General features: G+C 37.3%; 1 protein-coding gene across 4 annotated transcripts in view; it reads right to left on the bottom strand.

Moving 5' to 3' along the window:
* The window catches only part of rhbdf1b (rhomboid 5 homolog 1b (Drosophila)), a 62,724-nt gene that overhangs the window by 19,416 nt on the left and 18,575 nt on the right, over positions 1-24,733 (bottom strand). For 3 of the 4 annotated variants that reach the window (XM_030121825.1, XM_030121828.1, XM_030121826.1), the window contains exons 2-4: positions 8,342-8,483; positions 6,503-6,636; positions 6,110-6,256 (exon numbers count right to left, since the gene is read on the bottom strand). In XM_030121825.1, coding sequence (XP_029977685.1) covers positions 6,110-6,256; positions 6,503-6,636; positions 8,342-8,455 — 395 coding nt within the window. In that variant the 5' untranslated portion in view covers positions 8,456-8,483. The remainder of the gene's footprint in view (positions 1-6,109; positions 6,257-6,502; positions 6,637-8,341; positions 8,484-24,733) is intronic. The other variant, XM_030121827.1, reaches the window with a different exon arrangement.

The raw sequence follows: 24,733 nt of genomic DNA, 5'->3' as shown, positions 1-24,733 counted from the left end.
AGTGAAGTTAACCATAGATCTTTGAGTGACTTATTCTGTATTTACCAAGTGAATTGTCTACAAATAAGCATAACTTTTATACTAATGTCAGACATGTTTTGGAAAAACAAAATGGCAGACAAAAACTGTTGATAACAGGGTTGAATATAACCTGTAACCCAAACACCTGTAGGAGTACAAGTTTAAATGAATGTAGCTGAATTCTGTAGGAAAAACATTCATGCCATCTCCAGAAAATGGGCTCTGCCTAAGGACACACAACAATCAAAGAAAATTCCCAAAACATAACAATCTCCAACTAAGGTCTGATTAGAGGAAGTTTAGCATTCTCTGTAACATGATTACAGACTATTTTGAGGTTTTTACCATTTCATGGTTTGCACTTTTATTTGATTACTATGCACTGACATGGACATGACAAAATTAAATGAATACATCAATAAATCTGTATAATACACAAAACAATAATTTAACATGTACCATCTCTATGTAAGGGATGAAGACCTGAAGCAGAAGGCAATTTGTTATAAATATGCACCTCATTTTGGCAAAACTATGAATCAATAACTCATAGAGACACAAAAGGACAACGCATAAGCGTTTGTATCTAAAGGCTGAACTATCACATTTCTTCATTGCTGAATGGGTATGGATTACATCTCTGCCCTGAGGTAAGGTGAAGCCTGAAATTCTATCTGCAGCTAAATGGAGCATTTTGCTATCATTGTCAGCTAATGGCTGTGTCAGATTTAAGAACTGTTAAATGTTTGTCATTTTCTTACACAGTAATAGCCCATTAAAATGACATGAAACCTAAACTTTCTATTCGGCTAGGCATCACTTCATTTTCTGTGTTAATACTATATGTGAAATACAAGTTGATAATTTACAGCTTTGGTACATGAGTAGCTACAGTTATGCAATGCCAATGCACTGATAGCCCACAAGCAGAATGACTTATAAATAATTGGTTTAACCCCTCTTTACATGTGGTGTGATACTAAATATTGGTTCACATTGTTGCTACTAAGGAAACAGATACCAAACATTCCAAACATTGTTGTGGTATTCCCTCATACCTTCTATAATTTCATTAAGTTGTTAAAATACCTCTGTGGAGGATTAATATTTGTTTGTTGTTGGACTCACATATTTCCATTTGGTTAACACATTACTCCATATGTGTAATTAATCACATGTTTCACAACTATAAATTGTTTTGGTTAATTATAAATATGAGGCACACCCCTGTTTAATGATATTAGACACATATTGTTCATAGAGTAACATTACAGTCTGCATTTTAACAAAACAGCAAAACCACAGTAGCTTCTCCTCGTAACTACATTGAAGTGCTGTTACTGATGTTTCATGTAAAGAAAATGTTAAGCACAATAAATAAAACACGTAATTAATAGTTTTATTCATGCCTGAGTTTATAGATTGTGCTGTAACAGGCAAAAGGTCTTTGCAATATGTAGTATGGCCAGTCTCTTCATCAATATTGTTAAATACATACTCTAAAATTTTGACTTACTACACTGGTTTCAAAAATGCTTCATTGTAAGACCCAAAAGATGACGGTATACAAGACTGACATATCACCAATGCTACTCATAAGAACATAAGAGCATAAAATATACATGAAATGTATTTCATTATAAAAGTGCATTGCTATGATAGTCAAATTTAATGAGTTTGACACTTTGTTTTTCATGATCTTGCAATGAACTGAGAACTAATTAACCACACCCCATGTGACTCTAAAACAAACTGTAAGAAAAACAGTGAAACAAATGTCATTATTTAGCCAATAGGTGTGTTTCCATGCAGCTATATGTATTCAGATTTCCAATTCGTGCATGAAAAACACAAGGGGAAACACCAAAATTTTAAAGAAAACCTTGAAATATGACAAGTAAATGTGAAGCTTGAGAAAGGTGGAGTATCAATAAAGTACAAATAAATAAGTACAAAGGAAATAGATTTAAATCATTATGTGTCAGTACAGACTGCAATGTTCACTGAATTGATATAAGGAACTAACCGAAATGGCAGTTTCGATAGAAACAGCGTCAATACACCACCGCATAAAAGTCACAACTGATGACGCTTTTGAAACAGCGTTAGATGATCCAGATCATCAGTTCAGTTTGAGGGAGTCTGACTGCAGGTAGACTGAAATATTACTTGGCAAAGTTCTAAACCATGATGATGAAGAACCAACTCTTAATATTCACAGAACATTAATGGACTGCTGGAAATCTGCTTAATGAGACAGAATTTTCATAATTACTGTATGTAAGGTTTTTTCTAAATCATCGCATAGCCTTATATTTTGTTATTTGTTTTGGTTTATAATGTAGCACAAGTCAGTGAAGTGTCTAAGGTTGACTCCCATCTTTAACCTTTTATCAGGCAAGTGATTAATTTTTGGTAATTTCAGCAAACATTACATATGGGGCCAATCTCATGCCTCAGTGAGGTCAAGGAAGCATGTTGGTTTTTATAACACTACACGGTGATTGAGAGAGATTTTATAGAAATTTTGAAGCTGTAAATATTGAATATGAGTGGTTTTTGTCAGTTTATGACCTTGTTTTATTGCATGTGTTTACTTTTTAGCGAGTGCTGCTCCGATGTTTTATTTTCAAGAGGAGGGAGACTGTTGTCGTACCATCCGATGAGGAGGTAGATGACAATGTCCAATAATACACGAAGGTTGAAATTTTGAATTTCAGAGTATTTCAATGAGTGCCATACAAAGGGTTAATATCCTCTGCTTAGGTTTTCCCAGTTGGAGTGAAACCACAACACTCACCTGTCCAGAGTGCTCCAGGAGAGGTTGAGGGTCTGGGTCATACCTTAAGGGGGCTGGTAAAACTGTGCAGCTGTGTCGCCTCCATCACTGACATCACTGACTTTCTACTTCCCCCGCACACCCACTGACCCGTCTTAAACCGTCATCCGCTGAATGCCAACAGATCCTCTGTAGATCACGCATAACATGTTCCATAAGGGGATTTTCCTCATATCCAGGCCAACAGTAGCCGGCAACACTCACTGTTATGCAAAAGAGCGGATCATGACAACGTGTCCAGACTCCCTGTCCTGCCGCGACGTCTGCCAGCGAGCTTCTGGTTCATCAAAGGTTAGAGGAAAGCCGGCGCTGATTTCCTCAACTGCATGAGAATCTGAGCTCTGTTTCTCCTGATGTCTAGAGAGGACTTCCAGTCATCCTCCAGCTGGGCTCCTTTATTTGTTGGATAATGAACGGGAGGATGTTAAAACTTCTGACCTTATGTCACCAGTAAACAAGTCAAGTTTCCATATGACTGCGAACATGTGAGAGTCTGCGAAAGCGTCAGCGGCTGGTGGGCCTCCTGGTATCCCTCCTCCTGAAAAGGATGTGACCTACTGGGCAATGAAGACAGCAGCTCTGGTCCTTGTCAAACTGAATATTCCCCCCTTGGGAGCTAAGACGATGTCTCTCAGAGCAGCCCCCACTCTCTCCCTCTCTCTCTCTTCAGCTCTGTTTTGCATGAATGTGTGCAAACACCACTTCTAACATACCAGCACTCCACAGGAAATAGAAGATTACAAGGGGGGAGAGAAGAGAGATGGAAGATCATACATATTAGGTTGAAGGAAGGAGGGCGCTGAGGACTTGCCCGAACATGAAACATACACACACATACACGTGTCAGAGTGACGCAAAGCTTGAGGTTTGCACACAGCTAAGCTATTCATGTCAGCAGTTAAAGGAAACCAACTGCATGTTAGAACTGAAGCTTAAACACCTATCATTATTGCAACAGTGTGACCAAAATAAATTATCTGTTTTAATATGTGGCCTGATCTGTCAGAATTAATGGCTGCTTGAAAATGACTCATAAAGAGCTGTGGGAGGTTTAAATATGTCCTCCACATCTAGAAACATCGGCACTAATTCACCAGGGTCATTGCAGGTTATGAAAACACCGACTAATAGTAGAGCTAATATGAAAAAAGAACTTCCTGTGCTAAAAAAAATTTGATAAATTAATTTAGGTCTGACTGTTTATAATCACATGGTATACTTTGGTTTGAGCAATGCCATTGGTTCATGATAACGGTAACATATTGGCTTTATACCTGCCTTTACTTAATTTAAAACTGACACTTAGAACTGATTTGTGAAGGCACTGTCCCAGATGAAATTGGGGAATATTAAATATTATACAGAATATTAAAAATGCAGTGGAGGTGTGTTTTCTACGGGCACATACTCGGCCCTGACAGTTCCAAACAAAGCATTATTAGTGTTGGGCAAAGATGGGAAAGCTTTACTGGCTGACCAAAGAACAGACTTTCAAGATACCTATATCCTGGCAGAAAACTAAGTCAATGTCTGTTTTTGTATGTTAGCATATAAATCATAATTTGTATGTTACTCGCTAACATTAGGTACTTGTTATTACCTCTCAGTGTTAGCAGTTTAATTGTTTCTTGATTATTGAGCTGGTGACTCACTGTTACTAGTTAAGTTGTTATTCTAACTTGTCAGTACTAGCATTTGAACTTTTTCTGTTGTCTTTTAGTTGCTAAATAGGTGTTGCTGGCTAACATTGTGTATTATTACTTGTCATTGTTAGCATTTGAAAAGTTTATTGGTTATTTAGCTGGTGAAAATGTATTGCTAGCTAAAATTGTCAGTATTTCTAATGTGCACTAGGCAGGGACAACATGTATTTACTCGGTGCTGTTTTGGAGGAGTGTAATTCATGTTTGGCAGCATGGCCTTGCAGTGGTTAGCACTAACGCCTCACAGCTAGAAGGCCCTGGATTCAATTCCAGCACTCTTCTGTGTGGACTCTCCCCTTCATTGCACTCTGAGTACTCCAGCTTCCTCCCACTGTCCAAAGTCAAGACCCTTAGTAGGTTAACTGGTCAATGAATGTGAGAGTGAATGGATGTTTATCTCTATAAGTCACTCCTTTGATGATGGTGACACATACAGGGTGTACCCCACCTTTGCTCATAGGTAGCCAGGACCCTCAAGACCCTCATAAGGAATAAGTGATTCAGAAAACAGATGGATGCCAAATTTGGGTTCTGGCCAGACAGCAAATGTCTTATTCATTAACCTGAAGAAGTTTAGGAACCCCAGCTTTGTTTAACATGACTCCTTTAACAGTAGATTTGTAAATCATATTTGATGCTATGTAGGCTATTTCCTAAAATATTCAGAAATAAAATAAAAAACAAACTTAAAGTTGCTGAAATAAAAAGAAAAACTACCTCAGTACTTGTAAAACTTGCTGAAACTAAAAAGCTGTGGTTTGCCTCAAAAACACACATACTTTGTTTCACTAGTGGAGGTATTTCAGCTAACTTCCAACAGCTCATGTACACATGAACCAACTTCCTCTCCGTCCCACTAATTCACTTATAAACATCAAACACATTCATTCTGTTTCTGCCTCTAGTAAACCTTGGTATGAATAAAGATGGCCTTTGAAGAGAGTGTCTCTAGATTTTAGTCTTGGCTCCGTGTTCAAACATTTACATTTGATTTAACGCTGTGGGAGGGGCCACTTTGATGTGGCCCACATGCTGTGTAGATAGTCTGTATGAGTAATTGTATTATTTTGTCTGCCATAAAGCACATGGTCCTGTGAGCCACCTGGACTGACACTGATACACAGAGTGTGTGTTTGGGACAGGGAAGCAGAAGGTTAGAGCTTATGTGTCAGACAGTCTTCAAAGCACTACAGCTGGAGGAGAGAAAGACAAAAACAGCACAGGGGCTTACGGGGTGGGTTTTGTTTGAGTTATTTACTGATAGCGACAGAACACTCAAAATACTATGATGATAAAACATTTGCCCAAATATAAAAAAAATTAGTAAAATTGAGTACAACAACAAATCACTGAAAAATTATGGCAAAGGTGAACAGTGTAATCCAAACACCGCTATGAAATGTCTCCTTTTGCAGAACATCACATTCAAGTGGTTCCATATTGAGGTTGTTTATCTTTGGGCCTGGTTGATACTAGTTATATTAGAACTGGTACCATAATGGGTACAGGTTTCATTACCCAGCCTTTTCGTCTACCTCTGCTGTACCTGATGATCTGTTTGGGTATGGAAGAACGCCTTCGTGTCAGTATTTTGGGGACGCAGGAGCGCCTTCGGACAGTTGAAACCCTCTGGGGGCCCCTCTGGCCCTTCGGAGGAACTGTGTTGACTCGCTCAAAGCGCACCTTTTTCTCACTACTCACCCAGTGCAGAATAAGGAGTAGAAGGAGAAGGACAGCAGGGAAGCAGATGGTAAATAAAGCAAGAAAAGAGAAGACAGAGAAGAGAAGAAAACAAAGACGTTATTGTGTTAAACTGAAAAGTGGAATCGGTTAAATTAGATTTGTTAAAGAATTTCTGAAGGGAAAACTTAGCAGCTGGAAAAAATCAGCAGAAAAGACAGGATAGACATGTTCCTGTGTGTAAATATGTGTGGCTTACCTCTTGATGGAGTGTGTGATGGAGGGCAGCCTCTCCAGAGGAGGCCTGAGGTAGTTGTTGGAAGTTTCCAAGGCAGCGATTACCGTCTGAGGGTTTTCCCCTGGCATGCTGACACTGCGCAGGCGTTTTACAGGCTGTATGAATCAAACAACAAAAAAACATACTGAATCAATAACTTTTATCTATTTATGAATAGTTCATGTTTGATGGACATAATCATAGCATAAACTGTTTTACTGATTTATTTCAATGACTTTAGTGTCCATTGTTTATTCAGCTATTTGACTAAGAAGTTTATTTCAGCATTCATACAGTTTTTAATAAAGTCAAGGACTTCATGAGAGTGTCTGCATTTTTTCAATTGTCTGCTGGCTTTTTCTTTCACCAAACTGTCATCATTATATTCTTTTCAGCTTTTAAAAATCCTCTATCGGTTGACCTCCAGCAGATAGAGGTTTGTTGTTGAATTAGCGAGGATTTGGTTGATCTATTAAGCAAAGTGAAGCTCACAGTAAATGATCTGGTCACTAGTTCAGAGCTCAGACAGAAAAAGCTATTTGAGCAAAAAATGTTTTGCAGAATAACTATTTGCAAATTATTTGAGGTTAACAACAGATTATTTGTACACCAACAGTTTGCATGAAAAAGAAAAACCATTTATTGGCACTGAACACTGAAATACATAATTTAAAAAAAAATATTTCCAGTTTCCTTTTTGACTTCTATAAAAAATAATAATAAATCACACTACCAGCAAATCACACTCCAAGCCTATTACTGAAATACTTGAAGATGAAGTGGGTGTCATTAAATCATTTAAATCTCAAATGGTGGAAAATGATGTGTTGACAGTGATCAAATGTGACTTTTCTGTTAGTTTCATTCAGTTGATATTTGGTAAAGTAATTGTAGTTGGGTGAAATAGTTGTGATAAGGTTATTATGTCATAATCAACTGAAAATCCTGGACTGATGTTATGCTTTAGTTGAAACTTTCAAGGCTGATTGCAAAAACATATCACAGATGTGAATGTCACTGAAGTTAGAAATAGCAGTGTGGTCAAATGTCAAGCAGTTTTCCTATTAGTAAGATCAGCTTTAATCCATTAAAAATCTTTTTAACATGGCTTTTAACCCGTAAAGACCCAGAGCTACTTTTGTGGCAGTTCCCAAATATTTTTTTTTCTCTATTTAACCCTTCTAAAGCAATTTATCACCATTTATTTTATTATCCTCTATATTTTGCATTTTTCACTGTTAATCATGTATTTTCCTCTATTTAATTTCCTCTATTTAATTTAGATGTTCATAAAAACTCAGAGTAAAGTTAAAGGTTATCATATCAAAATAGAGAAAACTGAAGAAAAAGTGACTTTTTTGGCAAATCTATCATTAACTGAACATAAAAACAAGTGTCTCCATCTACTGTCATTTAACGAACCCCATGGGTTTTACTGGTGAATCAGTGTTGTAAAAGATGACAACGGTGTTTCCATGTTCACTACAAAGCCTTTAAACGTCTAAATGGGTCATATCTGATGACCATGAAAAGATGACAAACTATATTTTGCATCAATTATTTACATGTATTGATAGGATTAGTGGATCAACAGGTATTAAACAGTTTAGATCAGTAGATACTTTTGGTCGATGGTGGAGGTTTGGGTCTTTATTGGTTAATTAAATTGAAAGTCTAAAATCATCTGTAATTCTTGTCCAGTGAGCTCATCATTAATTAATTAACATTCACAGATTCTGTTACAGACACCCTTTGTGTTTCTTTATCTATATCCATTTTAGTGGGATAACACCACTACTTTCAGTTCTCCTGGGTGTTTACCAGTGTGATTGTGGGCGCGTCGTCCGGTGTCAGCTGGATAGTCGGGATATCCAGTTTGAGCCATGGTGGCTTTTTCCTCTGCAGGCTGCTGTTCCTGCTGCCTGGTTCAGCCATGCTCACTAGCTCCCTCCTCCCCTGCCAGCTGAAAACACACACATGCGGAGGGAAATGGGTTTGTCGGACAATGCACATATTTGTTTGTATACAGTTGTCTTTATTCACACACGATTGTGGATAGAAAATTTCCACATGAAAAAAAAGCTTTGTTCTGCTTTGCTGAATAATTACAATAACTGGACAGCATGTGCAAAAAATCAAGCAAATCAATGCACAAATGCCCTGAGTCAGAGCAGTAAGAAGCCAAAAGGTGGAAAAGCATACTGCTTATTATAAATATCAGAGTGATTTTATTTTTTCAGATGTTTCAGACTGATGTTATAGAGATAAAGATAGATACAGTGTTGATTGTACTTTTTATGTACGTTAGATGTATATAAATTCCCTTTTTTGACTGGAAAAATTTGTAGTATTCACATATTCATTTTATTTCAGTGGATTTAATTCTTTTTAACTTTTATCTTATTTTCATGCTGCAAACACCAAGACCTGGGTAAGTATATTTCATTCTATCGTGTCTATTGATTGACATTAAAGCTGAGTCTGATATTCTGACTCAAGGATTTCAATGTTCTTGAGTTTCTATAGATGCTTTAAAAGTTGGCTGCTGTAGATGAGGCTTGAACTCTCAACCTCTGCATGTCACTGTCTTATAAGGACTATGTGCTGACCACCTGCACCAGTGGAAGTCCCACAGAAGGGTGAATGTAATCAATGTTTGGACCTGAATCAGTGCAGCTCTGATTCACCACCACAGGATGGAGCTGGTTTTCACAAGATTCCTGCACCCACTTCCACCTCTCTCCATCTTTCTCTTTCAGAAAGGCACACTATTGAGTACGCTCCCATCTTTTAAAAACATGCTTTTCATTGAAGGATAAGTGGTCTGAGTGCCGTGGACCACTCCAGACAGAAAGACAGACAGACAGACAGAGAAGCGCTGAGCAGTAGAAAGCAGAAAGGCACAGCAGTAAAAGCCAAAGCCTGTACTGATCCTGCTGTTTGTTGGTTAATGGGTTTATGGGTAAAGCAAAGTATTTGGAGGGTGAAGGGGGCTTTTTCTGCTTGAGTATTTCAGTGGATGTTGCATGGGAATAAAGGACTGGTCTCAGTAAATGCCAGTTAGTCTAGTATTGGTCAGTGATGCAGGTTGGCAGGTTGTTTTAATATAAAACACAAGACAAAGAATGGTCATTTCCTTTCTCTGTGAACACATCTTAAAACTGCTGTGCTTCAAAGGTGAAGCAGGAACACAGAACCTCAGCAACTTCACACTGCTTATTTGCCACTGATGCTACATATTACTGAGGGTCTAATGCCGCGTTTCCACTGCTTGGTACCGGCTCGACTTGACTCGACTCAGCTCGGCCTTTTTGCATTTCCATTACGAAAAAGGACCTGGAATCTGGTACACGGTACTAGTTTTTTGGTATCACCTCCGCCGAGCTTCCAAGCGATACTAAACCGTGACGTATAACACTGCAGACCACTAATTGGTCAGACAGTTTTCTCTGTGACCCGCTGTTTTACAAAAAACAGATGTGGAAGTTTACAGTAAATAGAGCGGTACATTAATCCACATGATAACAGCCCAAAACTACACCATGGTCGGTCGAGGAGATTCAGTCTTTGGTGGCTGACATAAAAATTCAGACGAGACAACACACAACAAGCGAGTTTTCAGCAACTCTCTGAGCAGACGACACGGAAATAACACACTGCATCGCTATGACATCCAGGTACTGTAAAGTCAGTAGTATCCTGTAATGGAGATGGTCTCCAGGAATACCGAGTTGAGCTGAGCTGAGTCGAGCTGGTACCACTTGGTGGAAACGCAGCATTAAAGAGGTTACATAATTCCGGTAGGGCTACACGATTTTGGCCAAAAATAAAATACTAATTTTTTTAGCAAGCATGTTGTTTTCATGTGCAATGCACTGGTCCCACTGTGTGATGAAGTTTGAGGTGCTTAAATAAGTTGGTTGCACTGCTGTCTTTGACTGATATTGCCTTCAGGCTGATTTTGCAGCAAGGAATGGTTTGGTTTTCATCGGAAACTTCGAAGCCGTACCAATTCTATACAACCGATTTGCTCTTACTGTTTTTAGCCACAAACTTCTCACTCTCCTTAGCGAAAGCCATTTTTGTACTGGTGCGTGGAGACCAAAGACTGTGGAGACCGTTCTCACAGTTAGGAGGAGGAGCCTATGGTAGCCCGGAGGCGTTCGGCCTGGAGACATGAGAGAGATGAAATTTGATTTGACAATTACCCTTTTTTAAACATTGTCCTAATTAAATAATCCGATTTTGATTTAAAATCAATTAATTGTATAGTCCTAATTTTCAATGACTTTTTAATGTTCATATTTTGAAACCATGGATGCTTCTTGAAACCAGAAAAATAAGCATTGGCTGCAGACAACAATTAGCTTAAATTCATCATGAAATGTTTAGCAGAGTGCCATTTGCTTTTGTATGTTTACTGTAAAAATGGGTATCTATGAAGCTGCCCCCCTTCTGAAAAGACTACTGTGCTCTAATTGTCAGTTTCACCTATGGAACAATGACCCATAATGACACAGTAATGATCCACAAATGCAAGGTAGCTTATAGCAAAGACAAACATACTGTACACAAGGTGGTGCATTGTAAGTAGGCATAGTCAGAAGGCTAGAGAATTTAACATGGATGAGTGGAAGTACATTAATTAGCTCTAAATAAAACAAAGTTACATTAATATCATTTTAATGATGCCTACCATTTTTTTAATGATAATTCTCTGTATCTTGCTGCTTATTTTTAAACCTTTAGGATCTGTTGTCAGATTTTGCAAGATTGTGTAGCTAAAAAAGTGACGGGTTGGGCACAAAGTTTATTTTCTTCTGATCTGTGTCTTTGAAATGCCATTTTGATAACAGGTTGTTCAGAAGATATATGCCGTCTGAAAATGGGTCCACTAGTTACTTGGGTGGCAGGAAGTGGGGTGAAATAAACAGTCCTAATCTGTGATCACGGTCACTTCTCCCATTGGAATGAATGGGATGGACTATACTGGTCAACTCCTAAAGGCCCCATGGTGGAGAAACTCATGTGACACTGAAATAGCAAATGACTTTCGTAAGCATCTTTAGCAAAGATCTTTGCTTATAGGGCCTGTCACTACCATATGCATACTGGAAAGCCTATCTGATCTACACATTTTCTAAAAAAAACTCCTCTGTGACACAAGTCATTTCATACAAAATGTTCAATATTAAATCAAAGATATCTTTGGTTTTCCTTGTCGGTCAAGTATATGGTGGCGATGAAAAAGATTATCTACATTTTGTTTGTTAATTAAAGCAGCGTATGGCGTTCGTCACCAACTTTTCATCAAATCTGTAAAATTCAAGCGATAGCCTAAGTATCATAAATCCGTTAGTGTTTCCATGATTACGCACCTGAATCACTTGAATCACTCTGAACTTTGAATTGTACTCCATCACAAGCAGTCTGTTTGTTGTGGGATGCACACGCAGGTCAGCTGGTTTCCATCCTACTTATTCAATAAGGGGGGGTGTGTGGAAAGTGAAAGTGAAACTTAACGTATGTTCCTAATTCCTCTATGTCTCCCGCTGTTGTGAAGTTCATTTACCTTTCCCTACCTCCTGAAACTTCGCAAACATTCATTTGAGGGGGCAGGATGTTTGTTTATGGGGGCACTGCCCCCAGTACTGCCCTGAGGCTTATTATATATTATACATATGTTTAATAAGTCTAATGTGCCAGTGATGATTTTTTTGTATCAAATGTATTCTGTGATAGCAAAGATTTTGCCATGGAGCTTCAAAACCATACCAGCAGAAACACTCTAACATTTACATTAATTTTTCTTAAATGCAAGAAAATACTCTCAATGACTTAGTAATCTTGGTGACAGGAAATTGCATTTTAAGAGCCAAGGATCTCAGCTGAAGCCAATGAGTAAGTATGTTAAAGTTGTAATACCACTGATGACCACTGGGGCAGCTTTAAAAAAAAAAAAAACCTGGCTCCCATAGACTTACACCGTATTTCATTCTACAAATACCAAGTCAATTAGACTCAAGTCATTTCAGTATGGCTCCTTTTCTTTGGATCCCCAGTAAGTGTTCTGATGGTCCATCTTCAAATTATTTTTTAACTCTACGCCAGGAGATAACTAACCATAATGTACAATTAAAAAAGAACTACAAAACTCAGATACTAGTGTAAAAGTGATGTATACTGCAAGACATTATATGAAAACACTTTAATATCAGGATGATTAAAAATGTTAAAGCCTTTAGAAGAGGTGACTGGATGTGAGAATTGCATAATGATTATCTGAGGGGGGGACTACCATGCACATGTGACACATAAAACACAGTAAGTTGACCTGTAGCAAACACTTAAAGTATATATTACTGCACCTTCAAAATGATGGGTTAACAAAAGAGCTGAAATGTGAAGCCTGTCTCTCTCAATTCATTTCTTTATATACTTGAGTAAATGGCTTTAATGTGGGCCCCTTTGGCACAGCCCAGACATTAGTATCTCTCCTGTTGGGTTGTAGCGTTCATTGTGCAGGCCGTGGAAAAGTCATTGAGCAGAAGTGAGGGCTCTATTACCAAATAATAGAACATCTGCACAGACTGAGACCTAATGAGTGACCACCAACGAGGAGCTCCTGTAGTTCTCAGCTGTGACTCATTTTGTGATTCACTGCAGAGAGTGAAATTACAGGCCTCTGTCTTTTGCCATGAAGCCATTAGCCAAACAATAATCTTTTCCATCATATGTGCTGCTGGAGCTGAAATTCACACTTCTGCCCAGAGCCAAGTCTAATGAGCTGAGAGATATTCAACACTGCTGAAGCTGAAAGGTTTCTTAGGGACCCAGGGACAGGGTGTGCTACCAAATCCAAAAGCCAACACACAACAACAACTCACAGTCACTCTGGATAAAAGTTCATCATCACATGCCTAACCAGCACAAATCCTCTGGATTCTCTCACTTGTCAGATACAATATGTTCGGATGCCTGTTTTAAGCTAAAAATGGGATTTTCCTCTCACTCTGATACACACTGCCTGAGAACTCCTACATTACCCAAGAGACCACTCAATACTAACTACAGCACAGGTGCAAAAACGCAAAGGTCAAGTTAAAGACAGGTGTAAGCAGGAACATGAGAAATCTAAAGAGCAATAAATTACATAGCTAATTTTAAGTGTTTATCAAAGTAGAAGCAAACCTAAAGATATCTGAAGACTCTTCATCATTAAGGTGCAATAATTACAAGACAAGGGATCAAATTCTTGTGTACAATGTGGAAATTCATAGTGACAATCTCCCAGCACTGCAAAACACCTTAGCTTTAAGGAGAATTGTATGTTAATGAAATAAATATTAATACAATTAAATAAATTAAAAATATATACTAATCTGAGCATGTTTTTTGTCAGGTCCTAATGGCTTTTCAAAGGTCAAAACTCCTAAAACTCAAAACTCATACATCAGTCCAAATGTGATCACCTGATTCTATTCTAATTTACACATTTTGCATGTTATCCCCTGTTCTTCTGTCAGTGCTTTAAGCCAAGGTACAGGCAAAGATCTGGAGCTTTTTCAAGGGCATTTCCAGGGGCAGCCCACTGTTCCTTGTGTATGAGCTAGGATCGGTTAAATGCAGAGGCAAGATTTTCCTGCAGGGACAACGTAAGTGAACATTACTTTAAATGCACACTGTCAATATCTAATGCAAAACACATTTGACCATTAAAGCTCTGGATTTCAGTAGACCTTATTGTTGGGACTCATCAATACAATACATTTAGGCCATTTAGCTTATACGGATTTCCTCTCAGGAGATAGTTGAACCCAAAATGCAACTAAAAGACCAGACACTAGAAAGACTAAGAGAGTACAAACCTCTAACATGGCACGTATATTTTCAACACATTACTTCCTCCAGCAAAGTCACTGAGGATTATTCTGCCCTCTGGAAGAAAATGGCCCAAAGATACCTTGTTTAGAGAGATAGAGTGATTAATAGGAAGTCATCTGTAACTCTCACCATTTTGTGGCTCTAGATTTTGACACTGCACATGAATTTGGTAAATTTAGAGTTGTGACCAAGAGATTGATGCTAGCGAATTGGCATGAGCCTAACCTTTGACCTAGAATGGCTAAAATGGATCTGTAGTCACCATTATGTGGAACTCAAGCAGAAAAAAATCACAAAGATCCATCCAAAACTGTGAACAGTACACTGATGACAGACAAGCTACAAGCAAACAGACAAAGGTTTGTAAAAACATAACCTCTAGTGATGGATATGGAGATTGGGCTTGAATTTAAGCATTTCAAAAATGCCCATAAAATTCTGCAGAACTGCTTTATTGTCACACCATCATTATTTTGGCTCATGATAATATCCTGTTCTGAGTTTCTCTGCAATTCCCTGTGCTAATTTAGATTTCTTCTCCTTTTCTCCCAACACTGAAGAACACAGGTGTCAAACATGCGGCCCGGGGGCCAAATCCGGCCCGCCAAAGGGTCCAATCTGGCCCGTAGGAAGAATTACACTGAAGATATTAACAATTAAGGGTGTAAAAATCATTTTAATTCAGTTTCCACATGCAGACCAATTAGATCTCAATTGAGTCAAATCAGTAAAATATTATCATAATAACCTATAAATAATGAAAACTGCAGATTTTATCTTTGTTTTAGTGGAAAAACAGGAAAATTACATGAAAATGTTTACATTAATAAGCTATCCTTTTACAAAAAATGTGAATAACCTGAACAAATGTGAACAATCTGAACTGTCTTAAGAGAAATAAATGCAATTTTACCAATATTCTGCCTGTTAATAAAAGTTTTGTGTATTTGTAATTGTAATGTAAGTTGAAACTGTGGCAGAATATTGTTAAAATTGCACTTGTTTTTCTTAAGACAATTCAAGTTGTTCATGTTATTCAATTTTTTGTAGGAAAAGTTGTAGATGTAAACATTATCATAATATAATTTTACTTTTTTCACTGTTATTTTACTGGTCCGGCCCAATGGTGATCATACTGGGGTGAATGTGGCCCCTGAACTAAAATGAGTTTGACACCCCTGCTGAAGAAGAATCTGACAATGGAGTCATATCGTTGCTCTACAAATTACTTAAAAAAAGTGAAGAATGGCATAAAAAATGCACACACACACGCACTTACACACTCTACTCACAATTAAATCATCATGCAGTTTGGTAGGGTAAACCAAACTGTCAGGTAGCTTATACTAAGTTGAATTTGAATCCTTTGTGACTCTGAGCCTCAGTTCTTGTCAGTGGTTTGTTTTTTTGTGGTTACATGTGGAAGCTTGTGCGCTCTCTTATGGTCACAGCAGATAAACACACCCCTGCAAATAGAAACCTCCACCAGAACAATCCATAACCACATCCTTTGCTTATTTGGCAGCGGCAGTGATGTTGTGTGTATCTACATGTGCGCTGATCTGAGCACAGCTGCACTCAGAAAATAGGAATATGCGAACACATGCTCACATGCGACCATTATTTAAACACTTACATGACAGTCGTTGTTTCAGTCTCTTATGTGTTTGCATCTCTCTGTACGGCTAACGACAGCAGACAGCATAGTCCAAAACCACATTTTTCATTCTCATTTCAGGCATCTGCATTTTTTATATCCATGACAATCTCTGTTTTTTTCTTCTAGTTGGGTTTTTCTGACAGGCAGATTAGGGGGCTATAATCCCTGGGCTGGACATCACATGACATTGTCCTGCTGTCATGTCAGACCACAAGCCTCATACCAGCCCCTGATCAGATTGCAATATTGTTGCCACAGCATTATCAACATAAATAAATACAAGTGTTTGTTCTAAAAGCGAAAAAGATGGACATCACTGATCCCCTGGAATCATCTAAAAGGAGTCCTGTACTTACAGGAAGAACCAGAGCATACTTTTGGTCTGAACTCTGGTCTCTGGATTCATTGTTTGTGCTGTAATCACTTCATGCTGAAATGTTTGCTTTGGCTGTTGTGATGCATTTTGGACACTTTATCAGACTTTACTGAATGCACTAGGTATGACACTAGCATATTAGAGCTTCTCTATTGGAACAATGCATTCCTTTTCATATTTCTTCTATCATTTGTCGTTATTACCTGTCATTTTTTGTCTGCGTTTTCCTAGACAGAGAAATAAATGGCCTTTTTACTGAACCAGTGTAGCTGTAGTAAGTATGAACCTGTTAATTTTTAATAGTAATATCATACGGTGAATAGGTTCTTATGAATTCTTATGGACAAAGATGGTAAGGTTAAACTTAAAACCAAATAATATTTTGAATTTCAGTGGACTTTCTCCTGCTGATAATCTCACTGCCGCCCTGTATGACAAAAACCACAGTTATCTTGTTACTTGACACTAGCAACCACGATCAGTTATCAGCTGCATCTGATAGATTCAGGGATGAAAAGATGAGAGATGAAGACCAGGTAGAATAGAATAGAATAGAATAGAATAGAATAGAATAGAATAGAATAGAATAGAATAGAATAGAATGCCCTTTATTATCATTGTGTGTTTAATGAAATTAGGAGTGCTACTCCAGTCAGTGCAAACAATATGAATAAAAAATAAATAAAAAATAAAAATAGAGCATTTATAAGATTAAAAAAAAAGTAAAATAAGAAAATAAAATATAAAATTTTACAAAAGGAAAATAAGAATAAAACCAAAGGTACAATAAAATATGAATAGATCCAATATTTACAATATTAACAGTATTAACAGTGTGTATATCTAGAATTATTAGCAATATCTACAGTGTGTATTTCTGTCAAACTCTTTAAAAAATAGTGCATTTGTATCTTAATAAATATTTAATAAATATTATATTGTTATTGTAAGAACAGAGGACTGCATGACATATTGCACATATTGTACAAAATCTAGCCTACCTTTAAAACACAGAAATAACCTTTTGGAAAATTGTAGCTTTGTACTTTTTGGCTTTAGTCCCACTCAATAACATGGAGGGCACAAAATTTGTGACCTATACTGCATCCTGCCACTGGGGGGAGATCAAGACGTTTTAGTTTCACATTCGAGGTCTTGTCACTTTGCCCATCTATGTATGTCAGGTGATATATTGCCATTCTACAACATCACATCTGGCTATCATTTATGTACTCTGGGTGATGAAAAAGTTCTTGATGTCCCATCTTATTTTTGGTGGTGACATGAAAAAGTGCAAAATGTAATGACACAGAATATACATGTTGAAAAATACTACTTACTGGAGTTCTGTGAGTACATCTGTGATGGGATTTACCATCCATACATACAGCATATCTACCCCCGTACAAATTTCACTTTTTGCTCTACCTTGGCTTGAAATCCATCCACTTAAGATTAGAATCTGATCAGACATATTGTGTCTGAAGGTTGTGATGTGAGGGGTGTGGGATGTCTTACAGGAAATGCAACCCTTCAGCTCAATGCAGCAGCTTCATGCATCTATAGGAGAAGGCCACAGGACAGCAGAACTGCGATGTAATTGGATCCTCTTTACAAAGTATGACATTTCTTGACATGCTGAGACAGAATAAAACAAAAGCATCCCTTGGCACTGAAGCAGGACTTGCCCTGACACTGTACCCTCTCTTCTGTTCTTTTAAGCTCTTTGCCTCTGTAGTATGGTAACTCTCTGTGACTGCATGTCAATAAGCTTTGGATATTCAGTGGATCTTCATGTTAAGCAGCCCAAAAAAGTAATCCATGCTCATTTTCTTTGCTAAACCTCTCACTTCCCTCCCCCTCTCTTCCTTTCTTCTTTCTCTTTCATTTCTCTCATATGCCTCCCATCATGTGTGAGACTTCAATGAGGAAGGTGCTGTAAAACTGACATTTAAAGAGAGTAATGTGAAGTTAATTGATCAGGGACTCGGTAGCAGATTAATGCACAGGCAATCCAGGTGTGATTTTCATTATGCTGATACTTGTCTAATAGGTTTAACTCCCCACTGGGATATTTTCACCTACAGGTTTCTACGACTGAAATTTAAGACTTTTTAAGACTACTTAGAACAGAATTTTATGCCCATTTCGCAGCCTATTTCACAACCATACAGCCAGCTTTCTTGGGCGACGTGCACATGACTAACAGCTTCACATGTGTTGGGCTGAATGTTCTGTGATCATTTCTGCAAAGTTAGTGGTAATTAGTTGCTAATTTCAATGTAAAAAGTCACATTGCAATGAGTGGAATTGAGTAGAATGACGCCACTTTCTTTGCAGCTTGGACATTTCCCAGACACATTTAAACACAATTTAGTGTACAAGTTTATGGCAACATAAGTCCTGCCGTATGAAATGTAATACCTTTTAAAGACTTTCTTACGGTATTAAATGCAGATTTGTAAATTCAAGACTTTTAAGACTTTTTAAGACCCCGCAGGAATCTTGGTTATTGCACTTTTTAGGTAATTTCAGAGATTGTGGTCATGGGAACTGTGAGAGAAAATGGCCTGAAACCAGTGAAGAAATCCTTAAATGGTGTCAAATGTGCCATTGATTAAAGTTTCTAAACATTTTCCCCTTTTTACCAGATAAAAGAGTACACCTTAGCTAATTTACAACTACACTTTTTTTTTAACCATAATAACATTTTTAATCATCTTGCCTCACCCTTATTCCTTATGGTCCACATGATTCACAGATTCTCATTCTCCTCTTGAAGTGTCTAAAATAAATGGCATATTTGCATTTTCTTCTAGACCATTTACTTTGTTATGATGTAACAAAGCATTAGTGGGTCACACAGATTAACAGTGAGTTATGATGTGAGGTTTCACCCTCCTCCCTCTCCAGCTCCCACAATACGAACATGTATTCTCTGGGCTTTCATCTATGCCAGATGTTACAGTCGTAACACAGTAGGTCATTTCCTTTCTGTTTGAATATACAGTGTGTGTGTGTCTGCCTGTGTAATCTGCTGCTACCTATATAAACAAACACAAATAAATGATTTAACATCTGTCACAACAGACGCTGCAATATAGAAATGACTGCATTGCATTATATGACAATAAATGATACATGGATTGAAACACAATGTCAAAGATGGCTTCTTTTTTTACCTACCTAACTTTTCCATTGACTTCTTTACTACCAGTCTTTCATGGCTCCATATCCTGCGCCATAGACAGTTTCTGATGATGGCAGACATTATCCACAAAAGGAGAAAAAAGACCACTCGGATTATCTCATGTACTTACCTAGAGTCATATGCAGATGAATAGAATCAAATAGCAAACATTAAATTCTGTTAATCTTGACCCATTCCAGCAAACTGACAATGGGATCAGGGAATAGTTAAAGGCCATTACAAATGCTTATATCTGCAGCAAACACACTGACTCTACTATACAATGTAAATGAATGGCTGCTTTTACAGTCTCTTTGCTGCTGTGACATAGGCCAAATGTTGTTGATGTGAACATTTTGTAATAAGTGACGCACACAGACGTTTCTCAAATGCTTCAAAGGCCTTAAAATGTTAATACAGTATCCTCAAATTCCACTCAATAGGGTTTTTCTTAATTGAACATGATAACATCAGTCTGTATTTTGTACACGCTTTTATAGTGTTTTTTTTCCTAAACCAACTGACCCCCCCCCCCCCCCACCCACACACACACACACACACACACACACACACACACAGGGGGTCTTAATCGGTTAAAGACATCTGTCTGATGGTCTTGTGGTGTCTGCCTTTTCATCCTGTTGCCACAGATTATGCCACAGTGAGTGCTGCCCTAATCAAACAGCTACTGTACTGCAATGTCTCCACTCACATCAGAATTGGGCGGGGGGGTTGGCATGGATCCAACTCACTTACACACCAAAAAACCACAACAGAACACACACACATACAGGAAGCAGCTACTTAGAGCTACTGAGTGTTGCATTTCTCACACATTTAATTTGAAAAAAATCACATTAGCACTAAACAATTAACCCATTAAGACCCAGTGCTACTTTTATGGCAGTTCCCAAATAAATTTTTCTCTCGGTTTAACCTTTCTTGAGTGATTTATCACCATTTGTTGTAATAATTATCCTCTTTATTATAAGTTTCTTCAATGAAAATCATGTATTTTCCTATATTTAATTCACTAATCATGTAGAAGTAATTTAAATTTCAGAGGAAATTCAAATGTTATTATATTAAAACAGAGAAAACTGAAGAAAAAGTGACTTTTTCAGCAAAGATATCATTAATTGAATGTAAACCAAGTGTCTCCATCCACTGTCACTTATCAAACTACAAGGGTTTTACTGGTGAATTGATGTTGTACAAGATGACGGTGTTTCCATGTTCACTACAGAGCCTCTGAATGTCCAAATGGGTCATATCTGAAGACCATGAAAAGATGATAAACTGTATTTTACACCAATTATTTTCATGTATTGATAGGATTAGTGGATCAACAGTTATGGTTTTGGTTGTTGGTGGCTGTTTGGGTCTTTATGGGTTACTCAAAATATTGTCAAAATAGCAAGAGATTCAAAGATTTTTTTTTTATTATTTATTCACTGGATGCACAGGACATACAGAGAATTGAAATGCCATTTCTCTCTCACCTTGTTATTAAAAAAGAAGTGAAAATAGAACAAGAATAAAAAAGAGGTATGAAGAATAAAGTATAATGGAATATAAAGTGTATAAGTCAGTCTATTTACAATGACAGTGGTGGTGCAATACAGTAACGGTTATGAGGTGAATAATGGGTTAAAACAGCAGCAGATATAACAGTAACAGCAGTAGATACAGCAATAGTGAAATAACAACTGCAAATAATAGAGATAGAAGTAGAAATAACTAAACTAATAAATAACTAATAACAATAATGATAATAATAATAACAATAAAATAACTACTAAAAAGAAATAACTATAAATCATAAATGCATAGCCTCAAATTTAGTGCCTGTTTCATCGATTCATCCTTCAGTTCAGTTTAACAAATTGTTCAATAATAGTTTATTAGTCATCCTGGGCCTTATGCATGTAAACAGCAAAATCTGACAGCGACTCAAGTGTTTCACAATAGGAGGTGGTACCTAATTTCAACAAAATCTTTTCACCTCAAAGTAGAGGAAACTCATCTGAATGTGTTTATGTACACCTTATCAAATTTTTTATATAATAATATATTGTATTATTTTGTATTTAGTGTTTAGGTTTAATAAAATTTGTGGAAAAGGCAGAGATGAAAAAAGTGACATTTTCTAGATTTGTACAGAAATGTCTGCTATTGACATTAATGGGGCTGTTGGATTTAACTCGTCCTTTTGAAGGTCATAGCTCAAATTCTATACATAACTGGGATTTGGGAGTCGCATTGTATGAAGGATGACAAATGTGGCTACATTTGCCACAAATGTGGTTTACTGGTTGTAAACAGTCTCAGAGTATCATCAGTTTTAGAAGAAAGGGTTTAAATATTTCCAAGGACATGATGCCTGAAAAACAGGCACACAATAAGGACAAGGTTCCAAATCCCAGGAGCTGGAACTATGTGATAATGGTAAAATGTGCCCCAAACATTACATAAACCTCTTATAAAAACTCTTATGCCGCACAGATGCCGCAGCAAAATAAATAATAATAAATAAATCATATCATCAAGACATAAACCAAGATGCTATGTTGTTGCTGCCTCCAAGAAAAAAAATCACATCACCATTTGGAAACTTATTCAGAGAAAATTCAGTTTATAGCTCCTACTAAAATCATAACTCATATCTAGAGCTGCAAACATCAACCAATTAGTTGCCAATAATGAAACAAATCAGCGACTACTTTAATAATTAATCAGTTTTCAGTGATTCTTTTAAAAGAAAATAAGTCTACACTCTTTGATTCCACATTCTTTAATTTCAATAGTTTCTAGTTCTTTTACTTCTCCTTGACTGTAAATCTAATATATTTGACATATGGGCCAAACAAAGGATTTGACAATGTCATTGTGGACATTTGGGAAACACTAGGGTTGATTTTTTTCAACATTTTCTGACATGTCGTCATGCCTTTCAGTCTTTTCATCCAAACAGACCCCGCCTGCAGCTTGGCAGATAGGATAACCATGACTGAGAACAATTATCCACACCCCACTGCATGCACCTGTCCTAAACCTTTACTAGTGCCTTCATTTTTAGACAGTGTGTCTACTAAAAGTATGCCCACAGATGTCTGTGTCAGTGTGTGAACCTCAACAATACAAGATACAGGACTTTTTTTCATATGGGACTCAAACTGTGTTGTTAGGATTATTCAAGAAGCCATACCCTGATGTTGCATGTGGTGCTCCTTCTCAGCCACTAGTTACAATATTTAATAATGGATGATGACAAATCCATGAAATATTCACTATGTGAGGAGTAAATCACATACAAAATGACTGTAAACTCCAGGCTACTCAAGTTGATAAATATTTGCAAATGGATGCCAAAGATAACATCAGGATCTGTTTTCTCTCAATTACTAAAATTATAAAAGTGAGTTAGTGGCAGGTTTTTTAGTAAGAGGTACGGAGTAAGTGTTGAATTCAGTAGTTAATGTAATATAACTTCTAGCAAGTTCATAGATTGTAAAACTTGGTTCATGTAGAAGATTAATATTGTCCATAGAAGACTGGTAAGGAGGAAAAAAAGAATCTGTGTAACATGATGATAACAAGAGTAACATGAAAAACATGCAAGCCACATTTACACACTGTTTATGCACAGTGCTAAGTGCTGAACAAGAGAAAAATATTTTGCTGAATGTTGTGATGTTACAGAGAATATTGAAAAGGTTCCAGCACTTAATTAGTTCATCCAGTCAAAAAGTATAAAAGAAAAGGGGCGAGGCTTCATCTTTAAGTCCAACATGGTGGAAGTGTAGCTCTGCTGCTTCCATTGAACAGGCAGTTAGTTTTCACATATACAAGTTGTTCATCAGTAGAGATTATTCCATTTGTTTTAAAATACAATATTTCAGCACTGTGGACACCACAAATTGCATATGTACAACTTTCACAAAGGCATCTAAAAATCTCATCAGTTAGAAATGATCTGAGGTTTCCATAATTTGATGGTTTGATGTGTATTTGCTTAGAAAAGAAACACATGTCTTCTCTTCTAAAAAGTTTTCCTTGGCCTAAAAAACATATAAAAAGCTGCTTAAGATAAACAGTTGCATAGACAGTCAGATCAGAGCAGTGATCAGGCTGCATCTGTTGTCTATGTCCAAGTGAAATCTTTTCTCTGTGACCGCCTAGATGTAATTGCCAACTTGAATCCAGGGCAAAAGCACAAAAAAATCCACATAGACTTTCTGCCCTACCAGCTTTGCTTCATCAGAATCCTCAAGCTCTTTCTTATAGTGAGAAATGTCTTCCATAAAAGTCATAGAAGGATGATTAAAGGACTGGCAGACTGCCTCGAACGTGTGTTTTCAACCGTACATTGACATGTGGCCTTTAGGGAGGCACATGAAGGAATAGCACCTATACTGGTGTGTATTCAGACAGCGACCCTGCACTTCACTTTACACCCACACAGAGAGACGAAGCTGTCTGCACAGGAAGACAGCAAGAAGAAAAAGAAGACTGCCAACTTGGTTAAAATAAAACCTCAAAAACTCTTGATGACATCTATAATGATCTTAACACGTCAGCAGTGGTGACACACGCAAAAAAAATAGTAACAGCACTTTCAAAACAAAACTTTTGCTGGCTGAAAATGTTCTACCACAGTGTTAAGGCTACAATAAAGCCGCCTCTGTCTACAGATGACCTGCCAGTTATTGAGGCAGAGAGAAGAGTACAACAACAGATGCAGAAAGATGAAAAAAGCAGATTTTATGTAGCGTTGGTAGAAGATGAAAGGAGCAACAGAAAGGAAAAGGGAAGGCATTCTGCCTCAGGTCAAAGAACAAAAAACAAAAAGAAAACCAATAAAAGACAAGAGCAACAGTGCGTAGCTGGAAAGTAAAGATTGAAAAGGAGAACAATATTTTGTCTGTTGCACATCTGCATAAACACCATATGACAACCATTTGCCTAGTTTCATTGTTTGGGCAATTAAAAACACAGCACCGAGGGCCAAATGCACAAAAGGATTGCTCGTTTTTTTCAGCCATTAAACTGGTGAAAATGAGGTCAAAATATCGGATTTATTTCACAAAACAAAAATCATAG

This window comes from Sphaeramia orbicularis, chromosome 19 (assembly GCF_902148855.1).
Source record: "Sphaeramia orbicularis chromosome 19, fSphaOr1.1, whole genome shotgun sequence".
Taxonomy (NCBI): domain Eukaryota; kingdom Metazoa; phylum Chordata; class Actinopteri; order Kurtiformes; family Apogonidae; genus Sphaeramia; species Sphaeramia orbicularis.
Note: the sequence above shows the minus strand (reverse complement) of the source record. Positions and strands in the feature narration are given on the sequence as shown.